Source organism: Pseudonaja textilis, chromosome 1, assembly GCF_049901715.1.
Source record: "Pseudonaja textilis isolate UNSWEBS1 chromosome 1, rPseTex1.2, whole genome shotgun sequence".
Taxonomy (NCBI): Eukaryota; Metazoa; Chordata; class Lepidosauria; order Squamata; family Elapidae; genus Pseudonaja; species Pseudonaja textilis.
In genome coordinates, this window is record NC_141990.1 from 68,391,602 (window position 1) to 68,414,191 (window position 22,590).

The window sequence follows — 22,590 nt, forward strand, 5'->3', positions numbered from 1 at the left end:
AAGAGTCTATTAAATTTGAGAACACTATACCTGGCTGTGGTGATATCAAAGACTATTAGACAATTGTAGAAAGAATGTTTTAAGGAACCATTGTTCATTTTCACATTTCATTCTACTTGTCACTATTGCTGAAGAGCAAAATAGTCGAACTCAACAAACTAAACAAAGGGTACACACACACACGCGCACACACAAAAACAAACTCCCATGAAGAAATGGAACATGTATCCAATAAAGCTGATCTGCAGGAGAAAAAATATTGAGTTTTCTCTTGCAAAGGTCAATGTAGGAGGAGGAAAAGCAGAGCCCGGGGAAAGAGTCAAGAGATGGATCAGCCTGAAATCATTAGTTTCTACAAGAGGCATTAAATTCTGTTAACTCTTACCTAGCACCAATTTCATGTTCATCATTAGTTGACTAGATTCTTATGTGTAAGCATAAGCAATAAATCAACTTAACTAGAACTTAACACATGGCCAAGATTCTTCTTCACAATCCAAGAGTGGAGATGTTCTTTGAAAAATTGTTAAATTCATGATTATTTGTGCTTTGTGATGGAGGAAATATTATATAGGCGTGAGGATGACTCAAGTTGCTTAGTTATCAAACCACAAGAAAACTGTTCACAAAAATTGCTAGAGAAATTATTAGGTTTTGATGGTACTAAAAAACCCAGAAATTTTAATCTACCCTGGTTATTTTCAAATAGTTTCCCATACATTTCTTCATAACCAAAATGTAGAAAACAGAGAAATTATAGAAACAGTTTAATTTATACTGGTCATGATTATAGATTATTTATTTCTTTTCTCAGCAGTCAATTAATTTAATTTATTAGGCATACCGCCAATCACTGAACCCTTTCTCAGTGGTTTAAAGATCAAATCAATCTTTTCAGAAACATTCTCAGTCATGAACTGGAGAACATTTTACTCAATAATAATTAATTAATCCTTAAATCCCATTAAATGTTCTAATTAATTTCATTTTTATTAGATGTGAAATAGATTCCCTTGAATGCAAGATATGCTAAACTTCATAAAACAGAAGCCTGAAATCAGAAACAATCAAAATTTTCAAAATCATTGTGGAAATTAAAATAATTAGAAGGTTTCCAGAGTTGTCTCAGATGGTTGGTAACTAAAGAAAGACCTACATAAAAGTAATATTATTAGTTGTGGTAATTTCACAGAAGAGGTCAGCAATTCATTATAAGAGCAGAAATTTAAGAACAACACAAATGAGATATAATGATCAATGCAGAAGGAACTTCTCCACTGACCTTAAAAACTAAGGTCAGTAGGAAAAAACATTTTAGTTGTTTCAGTATTGCAGCTCTAAGAGTATGGAGAAAGTTGGGCATGAGATAAGAAGTAGAGATAATTTGAGTTTCACAATTTATCTGCCGTCACAATCCACTGCAATTTTTGGGATGTAGGGAAATACAAAGAAACTTTGGCACAATTACTTGGTCTGATGGTGCAAATTCAGCTATAGAAGTCGTGACAGTGTGAGATAAATAAAAAATAGTCCTTACATGCAATAAGGATTCTAAAGAAAACTTTAAACAAACAGTCCAACACTGAAGACTACATGATAAGTCCAATTATACCAAGACAATTTTGAAGAACGTAGTTACTCAGAATACTGTAACAGAGAAATTTGAACAAGGACCTCTAAATTGTTGATGAAATGATCTGTATCTTGTTAAAATGTCTTTTTAGAAAGTTAACTACCAGAAATAGATCACTGACTTAATTTTGTCTTGCACAACAGAAAAGTATGTTACATTACAAAAGTATGTTTCAGCTATTAGGCTGTCTAATGCTAAAGAAATTATTTCCTTAAGAAATACATTTCAACATTGTAATCTTAAAATATGAAATAGAAATATTCTAGTGTCCTCTTATTCACTGATAATCAAAAACTGAATAAACAGTAACCCTTCAGAGTAGAGGCTAACTTGCAGCTAGTTTCTCTGTGCTTATACTGTAAAATGATCTTGCAGGCTGGAGTAGAAGCCTGAAATTTCACACAATAAAATATCACTGAAAAATTAAGAGACGTTCAATATTCAGTGTTCCAAACAACATTTACATGCAACACACAGTCACAAACCAATTGGTTTATTGACTACTAGACACTAACCACGTTTTCTGGATATTTTTCATTTTTTCCTATGATGAATAATTTTGTGGCTTCTAGCAAAACCTGCAAATTGGTGAGTCTCATTCAATAGATACATGAAATATAATCTTGAGTTTTAAGGCATTTCTTTAGAAGTTAAGCTAGCACAAGATAAAATGAGGATCTTCATTTTAGCTACAGAATTAATAATTCTTTTTCTATCATAAACTGTGGATAAGCAAATGATTTGCAATTAATATAAAAAGGAGGAAAATTCAGAAGAACCAAAGTAACACTACATTAGGAGTATAGAACTTTCTGTACAATTTCACCCAAAAAACCAAAATCACAAACACTTCATTTTGAAATGATTTCACAAAGAAGCCAAGGGAGAGGAAAACCACTCTACTTCCATTCCAAATCTTTCTTTTTATTTGACTGGTATTACAATTAAAAAGGACTCAACATGGAGTGTTACACATTCTTGGTGCTTTATGATGCAACTAATAAAATCCCTGAATGGATATTGCTTTACCTTTGATTTTAAAAACTAACTTAAGAAAAGCTTTAATTCCACTAATGATCACAAATGGCCAAATGAACAGCAACAAAAGGAACAGAAAATAAAAATGAAACCAAACTACTGGCAAGTTCATAATACACACATAATTTGTGGGTTGATGACACTGATTTCAAATGTACGATAAAGCCCACAACACTTGATTACTATGAATATTATTGTGATTTTTTTTTCATGTTGAACAACTTGCTTCAAAAGGTTGCTTTCTGTTGTTTAAACTTGCATAATAAACATGCAATAAAATAATTCCTTTTAACATTTTTCTGCAGTGTTTTTGTTTTCATACAAAGATTTCATAAAGTTACAGTGCTGAATCACAGCATTACCAAAATAAGTGTAAGAGTGAAAGAGGAAGATTCTTGTGAATTTAACTTAATGACAAAAAATCCAACTATTACTTTTTATCCTGAGACACGCCATCATCTTATTAAAAAGGTGTACACAACCTAATCCCACCCAAATCCCTCCAAAAGATAAAATAAATATTAAATTGGGGGGAAAGAGAGAACAGATAAAGAAAATATAAGATGTCATCATGCACTCATCTTCTGCATAGCTCAACCTACATATAGTAAGGCACTATTTCCCCACAACTTAGTGTCCCCCAGAATCCTTTAAAGCCCTCTGCAAACCACAGAATTCCTTCCAGGATGATGAAATAAATGACTGAAGAAATGTGACTATCACATTATTCCACATATGTTCTCCTATTTAAGGAAGTCATCAGGCAGTCTCAGAAGGAAAAAAAAAATCTGTCACAAGTCTCTTTTTGTGTAAATGTGTTCATGTGACATATGGGGATTTGTTGTGTGGGATTTTTTTCTTCTTCTCTTGCTAGAGTTAAGTTCTCATTATTCTCAAAGCAAATTCGGAAGAAAAAGAACAGAGGAGTCATTAAAAAAAAGGTTTTGGTGCTCCAAACAGCATCCCGTTTAAAGGGTCTGGAAAATCTGATGATTGTTCCCAAGGGAATTGGGAAAGGTGTTGATGGAATCTCAAGGGATGGTCCTTAATTACAGTTAGTTAAGTTGATCTTCATACTGCTTTCGAAAACAATCACCAGCAGGAAAAAATTCCCAGCATCGTTCTTGATACATTTTCCACACATATGACTCCTGCAAAACACAGAAGGTAACTTTAGAACATCTAGAACATTTCATGCCATCTGGAATTTTTCAACCATTATGGTAAATAATTTTGAAATGATCACAGAAGCTGTGTTTATATTCCAAAGTACTGTAGTTAAGACATGGCTTTATGTGTCAGTTTCAAATAGACTCAACATTTTTGTTTCAGTTAAAATAAAGCTAAAAACAGAAACTATTTTGCAAAAAAAAAAAAAAATTAAGTGCGGGCAATCTCAAGGAGTACACCACCTGTCCAAAAAAAGAAAAAAAAAGAATTTAGATAAAACAAGGTTCAACTTTAGCCACCTTGACTGTGCTATTAGTATAACTGGACCAGAAAAGACTGTCTTCAAATTTGATTGGCTATGTAGAGTTGTTACATAATAAGAATCAAAGTGCAATTAGCTAATGGCAAGGTAAAATAATAGGTTAGAATAATGTTGTACAATTGAACAAGTGATAGTGTTGAAGCAAAAGAAGAAGAAATGTGGAGGAAAAAAAGGCTGAGGAACATTTCATAAGGAAACTCCAAAAGTACAAGGCTTGTACTGAAAATATCAGGGAATGTTTGGTGCATCCCTAGTAGTGTTTCATTTATTTGTCTGCTTTTTAAAATTTAACTTTTTCAAAAGAGGAACTACATAATTTGGATAATTTGATAGGGAACACATCCAAAGGAATACATAGAAGTGCTTAAAGGAACGTGATAGAGACCTTTAAGGAGCCCCAGCACAATGAGAGTACCCAGTTCTTGCCATGAACTCTTGAAATGCTACCCAATCAGTCCTGTAGTCTAACCTGCAGACCTTACCTCAACTTCCAGAAGAAAGCCTCCCAACGTGCCACACCCATCAACCACACCCATTTCAACTGATAGCCTCAAGCAGTGTCCTTCATACCTGTCTTACCTTGGCCATCCTTGAAAGGGCCAAATCTAGTCTAGGCAAGAATAGAGGATCTATACTTCTCAGGCCCCAAAGCTGCACTTGGGAGAGCATTTTGCCTTAACTGGCATTTTAGAAAAGGCTATAGAGGTTTCCTTGGAGCAGTGCCTGGAGATAGATGCAGGAGAAACCAAAGGCCAAAGACCGCACTGAAACCCAACATTATATCCTCCAGCCCCACTCCCCAAAACCATGCTTTTTCTTCTTTTTCTTTTAAAAGAAACAATTGTATGCATTCCTTGCATATATAACAAAATAAAAGAATAACAAGAGTTGGAAGGGATCTTGGAGGTCTTCTAGTCCAATCCCCTGCTCAAGTAGGAAACCCTATACCATTTCAGACAAATGGTTGTCCATTGTCCTCTTAAAAATATCCAGTGTTGGAGCATCCACAACTTCTGGAGACAAATCATTCCACTGATTAATTGTTTTAACTATCAGTTCTAGGTTAGTTTTCCACTTGATTAGTGTCTATCCATTGCTTCTTGTCCAGTCTTCAGGTGCTTTGGAAAATTTGCTCCCTCTTTTTGTGGTAGCCCCTTAAATGGAACATTGCTATCATGTCACCACTAGTCCTTCTTTACATTAAACTAGGGATATCCAATTCCTGCAACTGTTCTTCGTATGCCTTAGCCTCCAATCTCCTAATCATCTTTGTTACTCTTCTCTGCATTCTTTCTAGAATCTCAACATCTTTTTCATATTGTGGCAACCAAAACTGATGCCGTATTCCAACTGTGGTCTTACAAGACATTATAAAGTGGTACTAACATTTCATGTGATCTTGATATATTGTTTGAGGTATTGTGAATGTTAAGAAAGATTACTTGAACTGCACATCTCAAGCCTTCAGCTAGTTCAGGAAGGATCAGATAAGCATTGTACTATGAAAGTATACAGCGTGCTGCCATTGCTTGAATCATTAGGATAGATGAAAGAAATACAAAGAAATACAGTTACAATTTTCATGATCCAAATGACGTTGACTTACTTGACCAGTGTGTTCAGTTTCATCTTTATTAATGAGATACATCAGAAAAAATCTGAAATAGAGATCAAAACCATGATCATTATTACTGATAACATACAAAATAATACAAGGACTATTTCCTATAAAATTGGGATATGAAGTATTTTGAACATTTTACAAATTGGTTGCCTGAGTTAAGTTCAGACAATCATGGAAGTTTGTTGGATCAGAAATAAGCTGTATGTCTGTGGACACTTTCCTCCCCACTTCCCATCAAACTTTCTTGAACTGGACAAATTAGAAAGTTCTGGTTGAAGAGAATTCTCCAAACTGAGATGCTAAAACAAGATCTAGTTTCAGATCAGTAGAATTCTCAAGAAAGTACAATCAATAGTATTATAAATTCATTATAAAAAGTTAATGGTAACACAATTTAGAAATAAAATAAAGCATCGCTAAATTTCAGGCATTCTTTAAGGATTTACATATATGTGATATAATAGGATTTATAGGATGTATTTTCTGAATTGCCAGTTTAGCAGTATTTCTGTTGGAGAAATGTTCTGGATTTCCAAATCCAGTCATCAAATTTACAACATAATTTCAAATATAAGTGTTTTATCAAAACACATACAGGCACACACAATTTACACATTGCTAACTATACAATCATTATGTCTAATATACTCTTTATATTTAGAAACAAATTACCACATGTTATTTGCAAAATTACAAGTTACTGAAAGACTATAGTTCAAATTTTATTTCCTTAAAAAGGTCACAGAACATTAATATTGATTCGTTTACTTACAGATAATTAGCCAAGTTGTGCTCCTGTAGAGTATGTGTTTCAAAGCCATGTGGCACTGTATCAAAATAATCATTACCTATTCCACAGATAAAACATTTAGTCTAAAAAGAATTTAGAAAGATATATATTGTTAACATATTTGTTTCAATTTCATTCTGTGTGTGTATGTACATGCACGTATTTGTGAGCGTTCCACACACTTCAAGAATAATTTTAAACTTAAGGCTGGCATTTTTTACTATTCTGTTCTTGCATTTTAGTTATTTCAAACACAGAACAAAATGTGCTTCTCCAGAGACCCTCATACTGCACTATTTTGCCATGTGCCGTGTGTTTCTTTCCTGAGATAGTGCATCACCAAGGACAATCACACCCCTAATCAGGCACATACATGGTTTAAAAAAAAAACCAAGATTACAGCCATGACTATGATCAAAGCTGCCATCTGGATCTTTCTGACTGTTCCCTCCCCTTTGCAATCCCCAAGTCCCTTCTGCTACAGGCTGAGCTTGGAGATGTGCCCTGGAATATAGATTTGAAGCAGAGGGAATTTAAACACCCAAGTCTCACTGAGAGAAACTTTCTAGGCATGTCTGATTTGATGACCAATTTAGAGAGCAAAACAAAGAATGATTTCAATGTTGAAGTTATTGGGTAGTTGGATAGTATGAGAAAAACAAAAGAGAAAGAAGTTCTCTCACCATTGCCAATCTCTTTGGATTTTTTTCAGCCCACTTTTGAGTTTAAAAGGAAAAATTTCTACCACCTCGCTCCAGAAAGACCACCTGCTTGACTATTGTGTTGACAATGACAATGATGGCATTTCATAGATAAACACACACGTTTGAATATTATTACTTAATAATAATATTTCCTATTTTACATAGAGGGCTATCTTACTGGCTTCAAAGTTTGAAGAAACAGTACAAAGAGTATATACATTTTTGAATTTCGGTGTTGGAGAAGACTCCTGAGAATACTGTGGACAGCCAAGAAAACAAACCAATAGATCATTCAACAAATCAACCCTTGAATTCTCACTTGAGGCACAAATGTCTAGGCTCAAATTATCCTACTTCATACACATTATGGGAAAACCAAAAGTTGGGAAAGATGGAAGCAAAAAGAAGAGGATGATCAGCAGCAAGGTAAATGGACTGAGTTATAGTGGCGATGGTGCACCATTGGAAAACCTAGAAGACCAATTTAGTACAAATTGATATGGAGAAAAATCTATCTAGGTGAACAATAAGAGTAATGGCTTTATAACACATGATCAAATCCAATCTACTCCCATGCACAGGAGTGAAGCAGCTCCAATTATTCTGTAGCCTTCCGCATTTCAATTCTATACTTAATTAAAGAAGAAACTATTTTCTTGCCACTGCATGGAGAAGGTGGTATTTCACAGAAATATTTATGAATCAAAAGGGGAATACATAAAATTATTACCTCCATGTCTTCTTTAACTTGTTCTTGCTGATCTCTTAATTCTCCAAATGCATCAATAATTAAGCCTGGCAATAAGGTTATAATTTAAACTTTTGAGGAACTAGGACAAAAACTGCCAAATCAACAAATTAATGCTAAATATGAAGATTCATGCTTCACCACAAAGTGCCACGTACTTTTGAAAATATTTGGTGCAGATTTGCAAATACAATAGCCAGATAGTATACTACAAACTATTAGATACAGTATTCAACAGCTTTACTGAACTTCTTCGTAGCAACAAAATTTCCATGATATACATTGAGTTTTGAAAGCTGTTCCAAACTGTCATGTCAATTTTGGTATAGTATTATGTGTACACAGTTTTCCCCATTTTAAGTGGCCACTTGTCACCCATGATAAATAAGGAAACTTTCTGTAGACCTTGAGAAGGTTGGGTATAAATTGGAATACAGATGAAGAAAAGTACACTTCTTGACAGATTTGGTGGCAGATTTCATGACACTCAAAAAACAAAAGAAAATTCTGTCCTCTTTCAATAATTAAGGAGTTGCAGCATCTAGCAGCCTGGCAGTATTCCCCAAAATTTCTAGAATGACCCAATGGGAATCATCCTTACACTATGATCAAGTCTTCCCAAAGGGAACATTTGAAGTTTTTTTTGGGGTGTGTGTGTGTGAAAGAAAGCCTTTGCTACTTTATTTATAATGGTACTTAACTGGCTACCTTACCAAACAAGAGGGAAGGGGACCCCGGGGGCATCTGATCTGATACATGAAATTACAGAACTCACTAGCCTGAAACCTAGTACTAATTTCAAAATAGAATTATTACCTGTGTTGATTTGATTTGTTAAAGAAAAAGAGGACTCCCCACAGATTAAATGGTCTTGTTTGTCATTTAAATCAAAGTTTTCCTGATACAATTAATAATTAGAGAAATAGTGTCTATGCATGTGTGTATGCTTATGTATATCTGTGTGTATATGTATGCATACCTGTTTTCAATATCACCTCTTCCTTCCTCTCAACAAGACTTTTTACACAGAAAATAAATATTGCAGTTGCCAAAGGATATACCATATGATAAAATCTATTAGTGGTGTGGCTCAAAATCAAGCTTGAACAATGCAGAGGATAACAAAATTAAGGGCAATTTCATTTTCAAGTAAACTTTTGCTTTTCTAATAATTTGCATGCCGAAGCAGAAATTTACATAGTCAGAATCTGAGCAAAGGAAGAGAGAAATATAGAAAATGAATCTGTCTGCTCTTAATCCTTTGCATGTGGTTGATATAATATCCTCAGGTAGATTTAAAACTGAAGCGTTCAAAATCTTTATGTTTCCTTCATAAGAGAACAGAACCAGTCTTCCTCATTTTAAGAAATTTGACTTAGAATGTATTCCTTCCATTTTATATTTCTATTCAATGCCTGGAAAAAAATATTTGCTTCATAAGGGATTGAGTAAAGGACTCAACAATTCTTTTCCCACCAAGGATGAAGGAAATAACCCTAGAATTCATTCTGCTGCTAGAGGAATTTGCCTTTAGTCTTCCACCTAAGATTATTATGTTTCAAACATTGAAGAACAGAAGCAAATATATTAAGTACAAGAAGTTTACATATTTCACCATACATTTCACACTGTGATAAAAAATAGCATTATCAGTTAGGAAAGTGTGATTTTGGTAATTATAAAAAACATTTAAACTGATAAAAATAATGGAAGCATACCTTGTATGATAGCTAGTAGAATAACAATTACAAAAAAGAAAAATGTAATATCAAAGATGATTCGATATATTTCATATTCATCGCCTGCAGGGTCTTCAATTTCATCACCAATTCCACCACCAGCACGCACTCCCACATACATGTGAAACATATAGCACTACAAGCAACATGAAAAAGTCCTCATAGTTTAAAAAGTACATTTTGCATAACCTTCTATTTTGGTAAATATTTACTAGTTTATTTGAAAGGAGGAAGAAGGGAACTCAATTCTTACTTATGTTTGACTTACTTGCTTGAACTAGTAAATGTCCTAATCAAGTAACTACCAACTCAGACTAACGATCAAACAGTAAACAACAGCCTAATTAAGGAACCACCAAGAATATTCCTGCCAACACTGACAGGACAAGACACCTGAATTTAAACAGAGCAAACTCCACTCCCTTCTAGCATTGATGATGTTACCTAGTTGGGTAATTAAATGTCTTCAAGAAAATAACCAAGCTCAGAGAGCATTGGGGGTCCCCACACTGTTATTTTAATTAATATTAGTATATTCATTTAGAAGAATGAATGTATATGTTATCCTGAACATTATACATTCAAAACAATATACAAGTATGAAAAATGAATATCAACCATCTAAATGATTCTTAGTTTAATACTTTACCCAATTCAATAAGTTTAACAGAAGCAACCTTCTGTTGCTTGCTTCCGTTAATTTACAGAATGTAACCACAGTTTGAGAGATAGGTTGATATAGTAGTTAAAAGCATCAGGCTAGAAACCAGGAAATTTAGAATCCATTCCTGCCATAGGCATGGAAGGTACTGAGGGTGACTAATTCTCTCTCAGTGGAATATGACATTATATCTGTTCTTGTGATGAAACATGTGTTGAATTTATTGAAGAGGTTGCTTGGGTTGCTGATGTATCCCTTTGTGTTTTGTAAACAGAAACTGTTTCCACTCTTAAAAATTTACCCATTTAAAATCATATTAACAAATTAGAAGAAAAACAAAAGTGAAGTTTACCGTCAGCATATCATCACATTTCATATCTGGCATATCTCCATCTTCACTCTTATTGTAGAATTTTCGGAAGAAATTAAAAGCAACTACTGTGTATAGATAAACTACTACTGCTAGTAATCCAACAGTTAGTACAAGCTAAAAAAAGAAGTAATAAAGTAATGAATATTTTGGAATTCCCTTGATTGTAAACTTATTTTTTAAAAACCATAAGAAGATCAATGTTCATTTGATTTCTACTTCATATTAAACAATTTATAAATTATGTAAAGAAAAGCAATAATCTTCTGCTACATGGCAGTAATTCCAACTGAAGTTGGGTGGAACTTCTGTAATCTTTTACATGAGCAAAATATATAAATAAATGTATTACAATCGTGCAATTGAAATCATGCTGAATTGGGAATAATATTGATTGAAAAGAAATAAAAATAGATCTGAGTATACCTAAATTTTATTATTAGATCAAACGTATTGGGAGTCTTATGGAAATGAGTCAAAAGTAGAGTTACAAGTAGAATTCAGAGTTTATTACATTTCCTTCAAATTTTTAAATAAACAATTGATTTCTTTCATGGTTGGCATAATTATATAATGTTCCTCTTGGTAAATCTTATTTTAAAGGCATGTAACTTTTCACAAAGTTAATGACAGAATAAAGAGCTATTACCTGTTTCCCATTGTGGGTCACTGATGATAGAATTGTTCGTAATGTTTTAAATCCCATTGCTATGTCAAGGAGGTGTGCAGCAAAGAAAAAGTTGTTGTAATGACCAAGGACTGACATGGTCATATACCAGGCCAGATACAGAAAAGACTTTAGAAGAAAAGGAACAAAATAGATTTAAGAAAAGAACATACAGTCAGATAAAAACTTCTTTTTACTGTAGCTGTAATTGTAACATCCAAATGGACTTTTAAATCAATTTTTGAAGTAACATGTTTTTAACTTGAAAGAATAAAACAGGTAATGCATTATGTAAAACACATAAAGTCTTCATAATAAAGTTTTACATAACTTTATCATCTTAATTCCGTGCTTCAATTAAATTTCAAGAAAAAATAACATAAGGGAAATTTCCCTATTAGCAGTAATAGTTAACTATTACTGCTAAGACCCAGTCAGATCCTTAAATAATTTGTCCTCTCCTAGAAAAAATTAGAGAATCCATCAATCCAATTTATTTGCCCATAAATTTGATGAATAATTTTGAAAAGTGATTTAAAATATTCTACTTTAGTACTCTAATTAATATTGACTTAATATTACATACTTACATTATCAGTGAAAACAACACCTAGTTTCCACATTTGATATTTTACATCAATAGAATTCAACCTGAAAGAGCACATATAAAAGAAGAAATAAAATAAAATAAATCATGGAAAAAAATGAGTCAGTGATCATCGATCACTAGATACTTTACTGAATGTAGGCTAACTAGATTTGAAAAAAGGTCTAAAAGCAGTAGCAAAACACTTCTATATTATAGCCACAAAAACAATATGTATTTGTATTCAAGATTACCTCAGGCTTTACTTTTTAGACTGGTTTTAATAGTTTTGTATTTTTACCAGTGCCATTAGAAAATAAGGATAGGAAAGGAGTCAGTGTTTTTAATAAATGAATCAAAGAAAACAAGTTATGTATAAAATCTTGAAGCAAAAGAAGATCAGAAAAAAAATTCAATATGGGCAAAATTAAGTAACAGATGTGGCAAGACCCTAGAACCACTCAATGGTTTATTATCAAGTTTATTGATCCTTGCCTTCTGGGTGATAGAAAGCACCAATTCATTTTAGATGATTCCTTACACTAAACAGGTTAGGTTTCCTCTCTTCTTTCCCTCCCTCTTTCACTGAAGCACTAAATCTATATTAAAGTATCTAAGATATGTCAGAGTCTAGACTTACTTATGTGACAGTGGGTGCTCTAACACTGGAGGTTTTTAAGAAGAGATTGGACAACCATTTGTCTGAAATGGTCTAGGGTTTGCTGCCTGACCAGGGAGTTGAACTAGATCTCAAAGATCCCTTCCAACTCTGTCATTCTGTTATCAGGCATGGTACAACTAATTAATGGAAGATTTTGGGCACAATTTATTTTAACCCCATCAGTTCAAAAGAACAAGATTTTAATTGATGGGTCTAGTCTAAGAACTCATGCTGACAAGCTAACCAGTGATAATAGCTGTTATATTTTGATAACTATGAGTTGCCATTTCTCCTCAGAACAAAAGTAGTGAGAGTAGAGCATTATTCCAGTTCTTATCGGCATTATTAAAGTGTGAAAGTCCAAGTCATAAACTGCTCAAGTAATTTGAAAATCTAAACAATTTAAAACCAAACAATTTCCATATATATTTTATTGCTAAGCAATGAGTTTCATTAATCAATTTAAGAATGTGTTAATAAAACTCCTTTTTGTGGCATAACCCTTCACAGATGGAATTAAATATAAAAGGTATAAACGCTACTAATTATTTGTCACAGTGGGCAATCTCTGATTAAATACCGAGTTTGCAGTATGATATTTATTTGTATTTACTTTATAGGAAATAGAGTTCAACCTACTAGTTCATTTGTTTTTTTATAGCATTCTCTCCCCATCCCCACTCCCAATTTGTGAATGCTGATATTTGTAATGTCAGATTTATGTCCGTGTATTACTTTACATAGCATTACACTGCAGAGGTGCTATTCAACTAGTTCGCAGCTATTCAGGAGAACCGGTAGTGGTGATTTGGCTTGGGTCGCAGAATTGGTGGTGACACCTGGCTGGCCATGCCCCTGAACTGGGTCACCCCATCACCCACTTGTCCCAGTTGCTCTCCTAGCTTTCCGTATCACGTGGTGGCCATGGGGCAGCTCGGGTGGATGCACACATGTGCAGCAGCCCCAGGATATTCACCTGCCTGCCCACCTTCCCGGAGCACGTTTTCTTCCTTCTCCCAGAGGCGGACGCACCTCTTCCAGCCCAGGCCAGCCCAGGCCAGCCCGGCCAGCAAGCATCAGCTTCTCGCTCCCCTTGTCGCCAATGCCTGAAGCAGCAGCCCCTCGGACGGCTTAGCCAGGAGCCACCGTTCCCAGGTTTAGTGTCTGGTCCTGCCCCTCACCCTCCCTTCCCTCGCCTGGCCTGAGAAGGTAAGGGTGATGGCAGGGGATAGTGAAGCGGCCAGTCCCTATCTTCCCCTGTCTTTCCCCCACTCTCTGTGTCTTTGTCTGTGTGCCGGTCATGAGTGGAGGAGGAGAAGGGTCGCCTGAAGGGACTGGTTGAACAAGGATTGCCAGCTGCGCTGGAAACGTCTCATCAATTTCCATTTAACATCGCTGGTGCCTCTAGTGGCAGATGTGCATTTGTGCTTGCCATTTCCACCCACTCCCGTCTGCGCATGGTGACCCTACCCCCTCAATGAGGGAGAAAACTGCATTTTTGCTTCAGCCCGTCCCCGTTGCTGAATTTCGCTGCTACCACCTCCTTGGCGACAACCGATCATGGGACCTCTATCTCCTCAAGTGCCAGCCTCTGTGTTACTCGCTGAAAATGGGGGGAAAAAACACACACACAGCCAAACCAGCAGCAGTCTCAGTGGTAGTCCCGGTAGCAGCAGCGGTGGTGGTTTCACCCTGCCCCCAGCCATCAGCCGCCCCGAGCTAAAGAAGCTGGCTGCATCAGGGGAGTCGACCAGCTGAGCGTGCAAAACAAGGCGCCTCGGACTGCCCGCAGCTCTCCTTCTTCCTTTCCCCCATCCTCTTTCAGGGGCTTCCTACCCACCACTCTGCTTGCTCTGTGTGTGGGTCTGGCTGGCTGCCTCTTTCCTATGCTGCCTTCCCCTCAGCGATTCCATTCAGTGCTTGCCCCCTCTCACCCCTCCACCCCCCCCCACACACACACCTGCTCAATCCCCCACCCCACCTCAGGTCATGAAAGAGATGAGCGAAGGAAAAGGGGGTGTGACTGATTCTGCAGAAGATGCCACCCATGAGGGCAGAAAAAGGCCTGGGAAGAATGGAAAGAGATTTTGCACGCGCTCTCTTCTGAGCCCTACTGCTTGCAAATCCCCCCTCCTCACCTCTTCTTCCCCCAGCCCTGCCAGTGTAGTCTGCAAATCCCCCCACCTTCCACTCCATGCTGCAAAGCTCGACAGCCCCTCAAACGATGCAGAGCTCCATCCTGCAGCATATTGCAAAGCTCAGCCTCTCTCTCTCCCTCCCCCTAACCCCACCACCCCGAATGCCATCACTCGCCATGCTCTGCACAACAACCAGAAGAAAGCAAGTCAATGCAGCTTTCCTCTGTCTTCAGGTTAGGGGGGGAACCTTCCACTTGGGTGGTTCGTGCCCTGTGGAAGTTCCTCTGTTCGCCGCCGTCCCTTGAAAGTAGCGAAGAGTGCTTGGCCCAGCTGTGGCTTTGAGAGAGACAGAGACAGAGACAGACAGACATTGACACAGAGAGAGAGAGAGAGAGAGAGAGAGAGAGTAGGGAAGAGAGTGGGGAAGATAAGGAGAGGGGCTAAGAGAGAGAGAGAGAGAGAAAGACAGAAAGAGAGAGAGAGTAGGGAAGAGAGTGGGGAAGATAAGGAGAGGGGCTGAGAGAGAGAGAGACAAAGACAGAAAGAGAGAGAGTAGGGAAGAGAGAGGGGAAGATAAGGAGAGGGGGAGAAAGAGAGAGACAGAGAGACAGAGATACATGGGGGGAGAGACCCATAGAGAGAGAGAGACACAGAGAGGGGGAGGAGAGAGAGAGAGAAAGAGAGAGAGAAAGAGGAAAAGAGAAAAAGAGGGAATGAGAGAGGAAGGGAGAGAGAGACAAAAAAGAAAAGAATGAAAAAAGAGAAAGAAAGAGAAAAGAGAAAAGAAGTGAAAAGAAGAAAAGGGATAGACAAAGAAAGGGAGAGATGGAAGGAAGGGACAAAGAAAGAAAAAGAAAGAGACGGAGGGAGGGAGGAGACCATGAATGAGATATATGGATGGGTAGATAAATACATGGAAGGAGGGAGGGAGGGAGAGAGAGAGAAAAAAAGGAGAGGAAGGACACAAACACTGGCTTCAGAAGACTCTTTGAAGCACACAGCAATCTAGGCTGGCCTGCAAGGGATCTCAGAGGTCATCTAGTCCAAGCCCCATCTCCAGCAGGATATCCTTACAGAATAATTGAATAGCAGGGTTAGAAGTAAGCAAGCGTGTGTGTATGTATGTGTGTGTGTGTGTGTGTGTGTGTGTGTGTGTGTGTGTGTGTGTGTATCTGTCAAAACTCCAAAACTGGTCAAGTAGCTCTGGGGAGATCAGTCACTTGCTAAGCAACTGGCCATTAAGCGAGGACCACTTGTATTTGGTTTGCTGGTCACATGGTCGCCTGGCCATGCCCACCCACATGGCCACAAAGAAATGCCCACCCAGTCACATGGCCACAAACCCATGCCCATCTGGTCATGTGCCCAAGCCATGCCCACACAGTCACATGACCACCAAGCCACACCCACAAATTAAGCCACGCCCACAGAACCAGTAGGAAAAAAATCTGAATACCACCACTGTTACACTGGGTTCATTGTTGTAATCCTGATAAATAATGGTATATAACATATTGGAACATTCTTTGTAAGAAACTGCAGGGCAGCAATCAACCAAGGGATGGAACACTGAGAGATGATGGAATTAACCATCAGACTCACAGTTGCAACAGAGCCTTCTGAAGACAATAAATTCAGTAGTCTCACTTCTGTAAGTCAGATATCACAAGCAAGAAAAATGTTGAAGTTTCAACAACAAATAAGAAATGCTTGAGTAAGCAAAAATTTAATGCAAGAGATAGAGGCATTCGGTAAGGTAGCAGGACTCAAAATCGACTAAGATAATAACTAAAAATTGTACCAAAGGCAAAATGAAGAACTGACAAAGGAATTAGGGATTCAGATGACGAAAATGGTAAAATATCTGGGAATTTGGCTCCACGATAAAGGTTGATAATTATGACAAACTGATAGACCAGATACAGAAAGATTTAGACAGATGGGTAAATTTACAATTTTCTTGGATGGGAAGGATAGCAACCATCAAAACAAATGTATTACCAACATTACTGTATCTCTTTCAAACCGTGCCAGTCAAACTAGGGAAAAAATTTTTTGAAGATCTGAACAAAAAAATTGCCAAATTTATTTGGCAAAAGAAAAAAGCCAGAGTAAAATACAAATCAATGCAGGATAGTAGAAGTAAGGGAGGATTGACTCTCCCAAACTTTGAGTTATACTATCAGATTGCAGCGAGTACTTGGATTAAAGATTGGATTAATCTGGAGGATAAAATAATATTGACAATAGAAGGCTTCGATTTACAGCTTGGCTTGCATGAGTTTCTCTGGGATGGAAAAAATAGAAGTCATACTTATTTCCAAAGACACTGGATAAGAGACGCTCTGTTACATGTATCCGAAAGAATTAAAAGAAACCACTATGTGAAAATACCTCTCTGGCTATCCCAATGGAAGTGTTAATATATCCCAACATTATGGATTTGAATAAAACAATAAAATACAAAGAACTTATAACAGATGAAGGTGACCTGAAAACATAGATACAATTAAAAACACAAGGAATTGAAATAGGGTGGTGGCCATACGTTCAAATCCAAACAAAACACAAAAAAGACAAGGAACAATTGGGATTTTATAACGCAGGTTGACCAGGAATTAGATAAAATACCACAAGGAGGTGAAAAAAAGATTACTAAAATGTACAATTGCCTATTGGAATTCAAAATGGAAGAGGAAACAGTGAAGGAGAACATGATAACATGGGCCAAAAATTGTGTTCATAGTATTGAATTAGAACAATGGGAATAAATTTGGAAAACTAATTATAAATTAATGTTATCAGTCTCATATAAGGAAAATATTTACAAAATGTTTTACCGCTGGCATTTGCCACCAGTGAGACTAGCTAAAATGTTCCCCAGCCTGTCTCCTAAATGTTGGAAATGCAATTCTAGCCAGGGAACGTATTTTCACATGTGGTGGACGTGTCCCCAAGTGCGAAAGTTTTGGCTTAAGATCCAGGTCGGGCTAGATGAATTGACAAAACAAAAGATAAAGTTTAACCCAGAGACATTCTTATTGGGAATGTCAGACCCGACATGGGACAAGAAGCGACAGCATCTAATATTACATATTATTACAGTGGCAAGGATAGCTTTTGCTCAAAACTGGAAATCAACAATGGTACCCACAGATTTGGCAGTAATCAATAAAATTCACCAATGCACAGAAATGATTAGATTAACCATGATATTAAAAAACAAGGAAGAAGGAGACTTCTTTATAATATGGAATATCTGGCACAAAATGGTTGAGTAAAAAGGAAGTAAAGATGTATAGTGAAAATGATTAAAGAAATAGGAAAATAGGTTAAATGTACATATAGATATACATATATGTAAAGTAATGTAAATAAATGAATATTGTAACTTAATAATGATACAAATAAGTAAGGATTTAGCAAATAAGATACAGATATATATGTAGTAAATGAACTCAATTGACACTAATAGATATGTACACTGTGACGACAATGCTGCAAAATGTGAGAACATGTTTCTCTTTTTTTTTTTAAAAAATTGAAACTTCTGAATAAACAATTTTTTAAAAAAAGAAATGCTTGAGTAATCTTTAAAGCAATATTTTAAATACTTACACAGCTGATAAAGAACTATCCTTTTTGGGTTTCTTTTTTTCTCGGGCATCACTGAAATCTAGAGCAGCCTTGTCCATTCCCAGCAATTCACTGATTCTGTCTTTGCCATAAAACTCTCCATATTTATCCATAACCTGAAACAATATAGTAACAATTATATTTCCTTCTGAAATGTTATTTATCTAAACCCAAGTGATTAAGGTGCAGTATTTTTATATAAAATTCCATATTTTTAGATACCTCTAACTTTAATAATGGAGCAGAGAGAATCAAATTAGAAGGATCTTTGACCTGATAAGTTATAGGTTTCTATACCCTAGTGGTTTGAAGAGAACTTGTAAACTGGATTGCAGGATCTTCTACAATGAGTAAGAAGTTAAATGCAAACTCAATCAGGAAGCTCTTTGATTTAGATTTGCTGGTTCTAAATTAGTCCTGGCAATGGGAAGGGTGACAGAAATGAGGAAAGGAAACTAATTTGGGAAGAGGCAATACTCTAACTTTGGATCTGGCAAGGAGGAGGGAAAAAAAGGAAGGCAGAGATGGAAAAAGGAGCAGAGACAGAGAGAAAGAAAAGAATATAAGAGTGTTTGGAAATAGCAGGGAACCTCTTCCCTTCTCCAGCTTAATAAATATTGAGGAACAAGAGGGGAATAAGGGCAGACATGAGACTTTGTGCAAAAAGTACTAGAACAAGTATTGTCAGCTAAATCAATATGGTGTGAAGAGCTGTGAGGAGAAGCTGAGAAGCAACTTGGAGATTTAGCTCAAGAAAATAAAGGTGCAAAGACAAGAGAGAAAAGAGAAAACTAGACTGAAGACTATCATCCAGGAAGCCACTACAGGAGTAATGGCAGAGAACATTAAAGTGAGCCCATTTAGGAAGGTACAGAAGGATAGGCAATGTGGTCGCAGATAGTTAACTAAATTACATAATATATAGTTCCTCTTATATCAACAGGCATATTGCTTATATTGTGCTCTCTAATTATTGCATATAAATAAAAATGTTTTTAAAAATCTTTTGTATTTAAATGTGGGATATTCTTTTCCCTATTGGATAGCCTAGGTGAGGGGGGAAGACATATCTTAGGACTTCTTTTGTTAGCAGAAATGTGCAAGATAAAATATATTCTACAGGAGCTGGAACATCTCTGGGAGAAGACTCATCTAAGTATATCATTAATGTTATAGCTGGTTAAAAGTATCATATCTCTTTAAATCACAAACTGGGTAATGATTTTGAACATAAAAGTACTGAGCAACCCTTGTTCATGTAAATGAATGTATGTTGGTTGGAAGAGAGAAGGAAGCCATACATAAAAGTTTTAACTCCATTTATGCTGACTCATCAATAGAGTCAACTCAACTTTATTTTAATCTAACAAACCAGTGCCTTTTTTTAAAATGCAGAGAAAGGTATATATACTCTCTTCTTATTTGACAACCACAATTCATTCCTTAAATCAGAAACAAGATAGTAGCTAAATTAAAATGAGAGGGAGGGAGGGAAGGAGAGAGAGAGACTGTGAAGATCACCAGTAGTTGCCATCTCATTTAGATAAAGTTCTTTCTCTTGCAGCTATATATAGTGTTACTCTCATTCTATTGAGCATTCCATACTCTCATTCATCTGTGTGCACTGTTGTAAGGCAAATTAAATTAGGCTGCAAGTGTGTGTGCAGGGTTGGAAAATGATTTTTTAAATTACCATTTTATTTGCAAACATTTGCTAAATGAGGTAACCATTAAACTCCGTGAGGCTGGTCAACACTGATTCAAAAGTATACACACACAAACAATCAGCACTTTAACAGAGACTTAGTAATATTCACTGAGCAATGAATATATATGACAAGCTTCATGAGCGGTGTACTCTGTTTGATGTAAAACTGAGTGAAAGATCCCAATATAGATACTCAATATGGATAAGAAATCTGATCATATGAACTCATAATTACAACCAATAATGGTAGAAAATAATGTAGTGAGAAATTAGACCATGCTATTAATTATTTATTAATTAATTATTAATTAGACCTTGCCAAAACTATGGTCACGAGTCACAGTCATCCCCATGTTCAGAAAGGGAGACCCCAGCCTAGTTGACAATTATAGACCAATCTCTTTATGCTGCATCACCTGTGGAATCAATTATTAACCAAATGGAATCAATTATTAACCAATCCATCATCCTCCACTTAGAAACAAACAACCTACTCTCTAATAAACAATTTGGTTTTAGGAAAAAGCTATCCTGTAATCTGCAACTCTTACACTGCAAAAACATATGGACTACACAACTCGATCAGGGCAAAGCAATAGACGCAATCTACATAGACTTCTGTAAAGCCTTTGATTCAGTGGTACACGACAAACTGCTCCTAAAACTAAAATCTTTTTTTTTTCAAAAATTTTTATTAATTTTTTAAAAAACAAACATACAAATCAAACACAAAACATGAAAACATAAAACATCTTTTTTGAAAGCTGCTTGATCCCGGTTTACATCTCTTCGTACAGACATAAGTTCAAGTTCATGCTCACTTTTATATACCATTCCATATCTTATTACCATTCTACATTTTCTATATAGCTTCTCCCCTTTTTTCACTCTCTTAATTCTATTTTATTTATTTCATCTCAATTTAAATCATTATACTTATATCCTTTGTTCTGTTTCAACTGTGTATTATCTTTTCTCATTAACACAAAATTTCTCCTGTAATCACTGATTGGAGTATGACGCCTTTATTTCTTTCCCCTAAATTTAACACTTAATACATAACTTTCATTCAGATTCTGCTTAGTACATTCTAAAGCTACACACTATATTTTAAGAAAAGAAAAAATTATAAATATATAATATAATTAATACAACAATCCATACCAATTGAACTCTATCGTTAAAATTAATATTCATTTAAATCTTAAACATTTTACACATTCCTTTTCAAATAGGTATCATGCTTCTATGGGAACCCTTATAAATTTTGCATAGTTACTTCCCTCCCATTTCACTTATATTTTAAAACATTATGTAATTAAAATGTTCCCATTCCTTCTTAATTCAATTCTCTCATATTTCATTTCATTTATTTTGTTCAAAAAAGAAAAAATTTCACTAAATTACATGAATATTTTATCCCATTTTGTAATCATATGTTGTTCCAATTTTCTAACATTATTTCTAATACAAATACTACAATACAGTCTTATTTACCTTTGCAGAAGCTCTTTTTCAGTTATATTTTTACCCATTATCTCTAAATAAATCCTCTTTCTTTACATCTTGTTTCAAACCTTTGTAGCTTCTCTTCCCTTCCTTCCTCCCTTGCTTCTTCACTCTGCCCTTTTTACCCCCTTGTCTCTCTATCTCCATTTCCCTCTTCTGTATTCTGCTTTTCTGTTGCTTTCTGACATTATATCCACTTTTCACCTTATTTTTCCCTTTTTTGGTTGTTTTTTTAGGTCTTAAATTCTCCATTCTCTTTTCCCTCTTTCCCCTTTCTTTCCCGGATAAAGTTACTTGTTCATTAAAGATGGCTTCTTCTTTGTCCCAATCTTCTTGTTCTTGTAGTTTCTCATAAGTAGAGATCGCCATTTCTAAAAAATGAAAAACGGAGCCAAAAGAGCCCTTCCCTTCTTGTTCCTCTTCTTTATATTTTTTAAATTCCATTTTCAGTTCTTCCACAAGTGATGCCATTGTAAAAAAAAAAATTTAAACAACCACCCAAGTATTTTTAATCATTGAAATATAATTTCCAAAAGTCCCAAAGTCACCAAACAGTCCAAATACACACAAACTGTTTTATTTAACACTTTCCTCTTTTTTCACTTTCTCTTCCTGGGGTTACAATTCAGTTACAAGTTCCAATTAAAATGTATCTTTTAGAAGTCTTGTTACAATTTAACTTTCAATTCTTTTAAATTCCAAGCAGTCTCCTCCAGCCAAATCTTACTCTTTATTCTTTTCTTCTCTCTTCCCACTTACAGCGAAAAGAAGTTTTTTCAATGTTCAGAAATCTTTATTGTCCCCTTGGCTTTGATTTTCAGTTTAATTACCTGCTGATGCCAAAGCGGGTTTTTCTGATTTCTCATTCATCTGCTGTCACCGTAAG

At 35.7% G+C, this 22,590-nt stretch overlaps 1 protein-coding gene across 1 annotated transcript in view; it reads right to left on the reverse strand.

Annotated features, from left to right (window-relative positions):
- Nucleotides 1-2,536: 2,536 nt before the first annotated feature.
- The window catches only part of RYR2 (ryanodine receptor 2), a 288,713-nt gene continuing 268,659 nt past the window's right edge, over nucleotides 2,537-22,590 (reverse strand). Inside the window, exons 97-105 of the mRNA XM_087937122.1 lie at nucleotides 18,470-18,603; nucleotides 12,057-12,117; nucleotides 11,449-11,595; nucleotides 10,782-10,916; nucleotides 9,748-9,904; nucleotides 8,012-8,076; nucleotides 6,560-6,660; nucleotides 5,770-5,821; nucleotides 2,537-3,822 (exon numbers count right to left, since the gene is read on the reverse strand). Of these exons, the coding sequence (XP_087793248.1) occupies nucleotides 3,727-3,822; nucleotides 5,770-5,821; nucleotides 6,560-6,660; nucleotides 8,012-8,076; nucleotides 9,748-9,904; nucleotides 10,782-10,916; nucleotides 11,449-11,595; nucleotides 12,057-12,117; nucleotides 18,470-18,603 (948 nt within the window). The 3' untranslated portion in view covers nucleotides 2,537-3,726. The remainder of the gene's footprint in view (nucleotides 3,823-5,769; nucleotides 5,822-6,559; nucleotides 6,661-8,011; nucleotides 8,077-9,747; nucleotides 9,905-10,781; nucleotides 10,917-11,448; nucleotides 11,596-12,056; nucleotides 12,118-18,469; nucleotides 18,604-22,590) is intronic.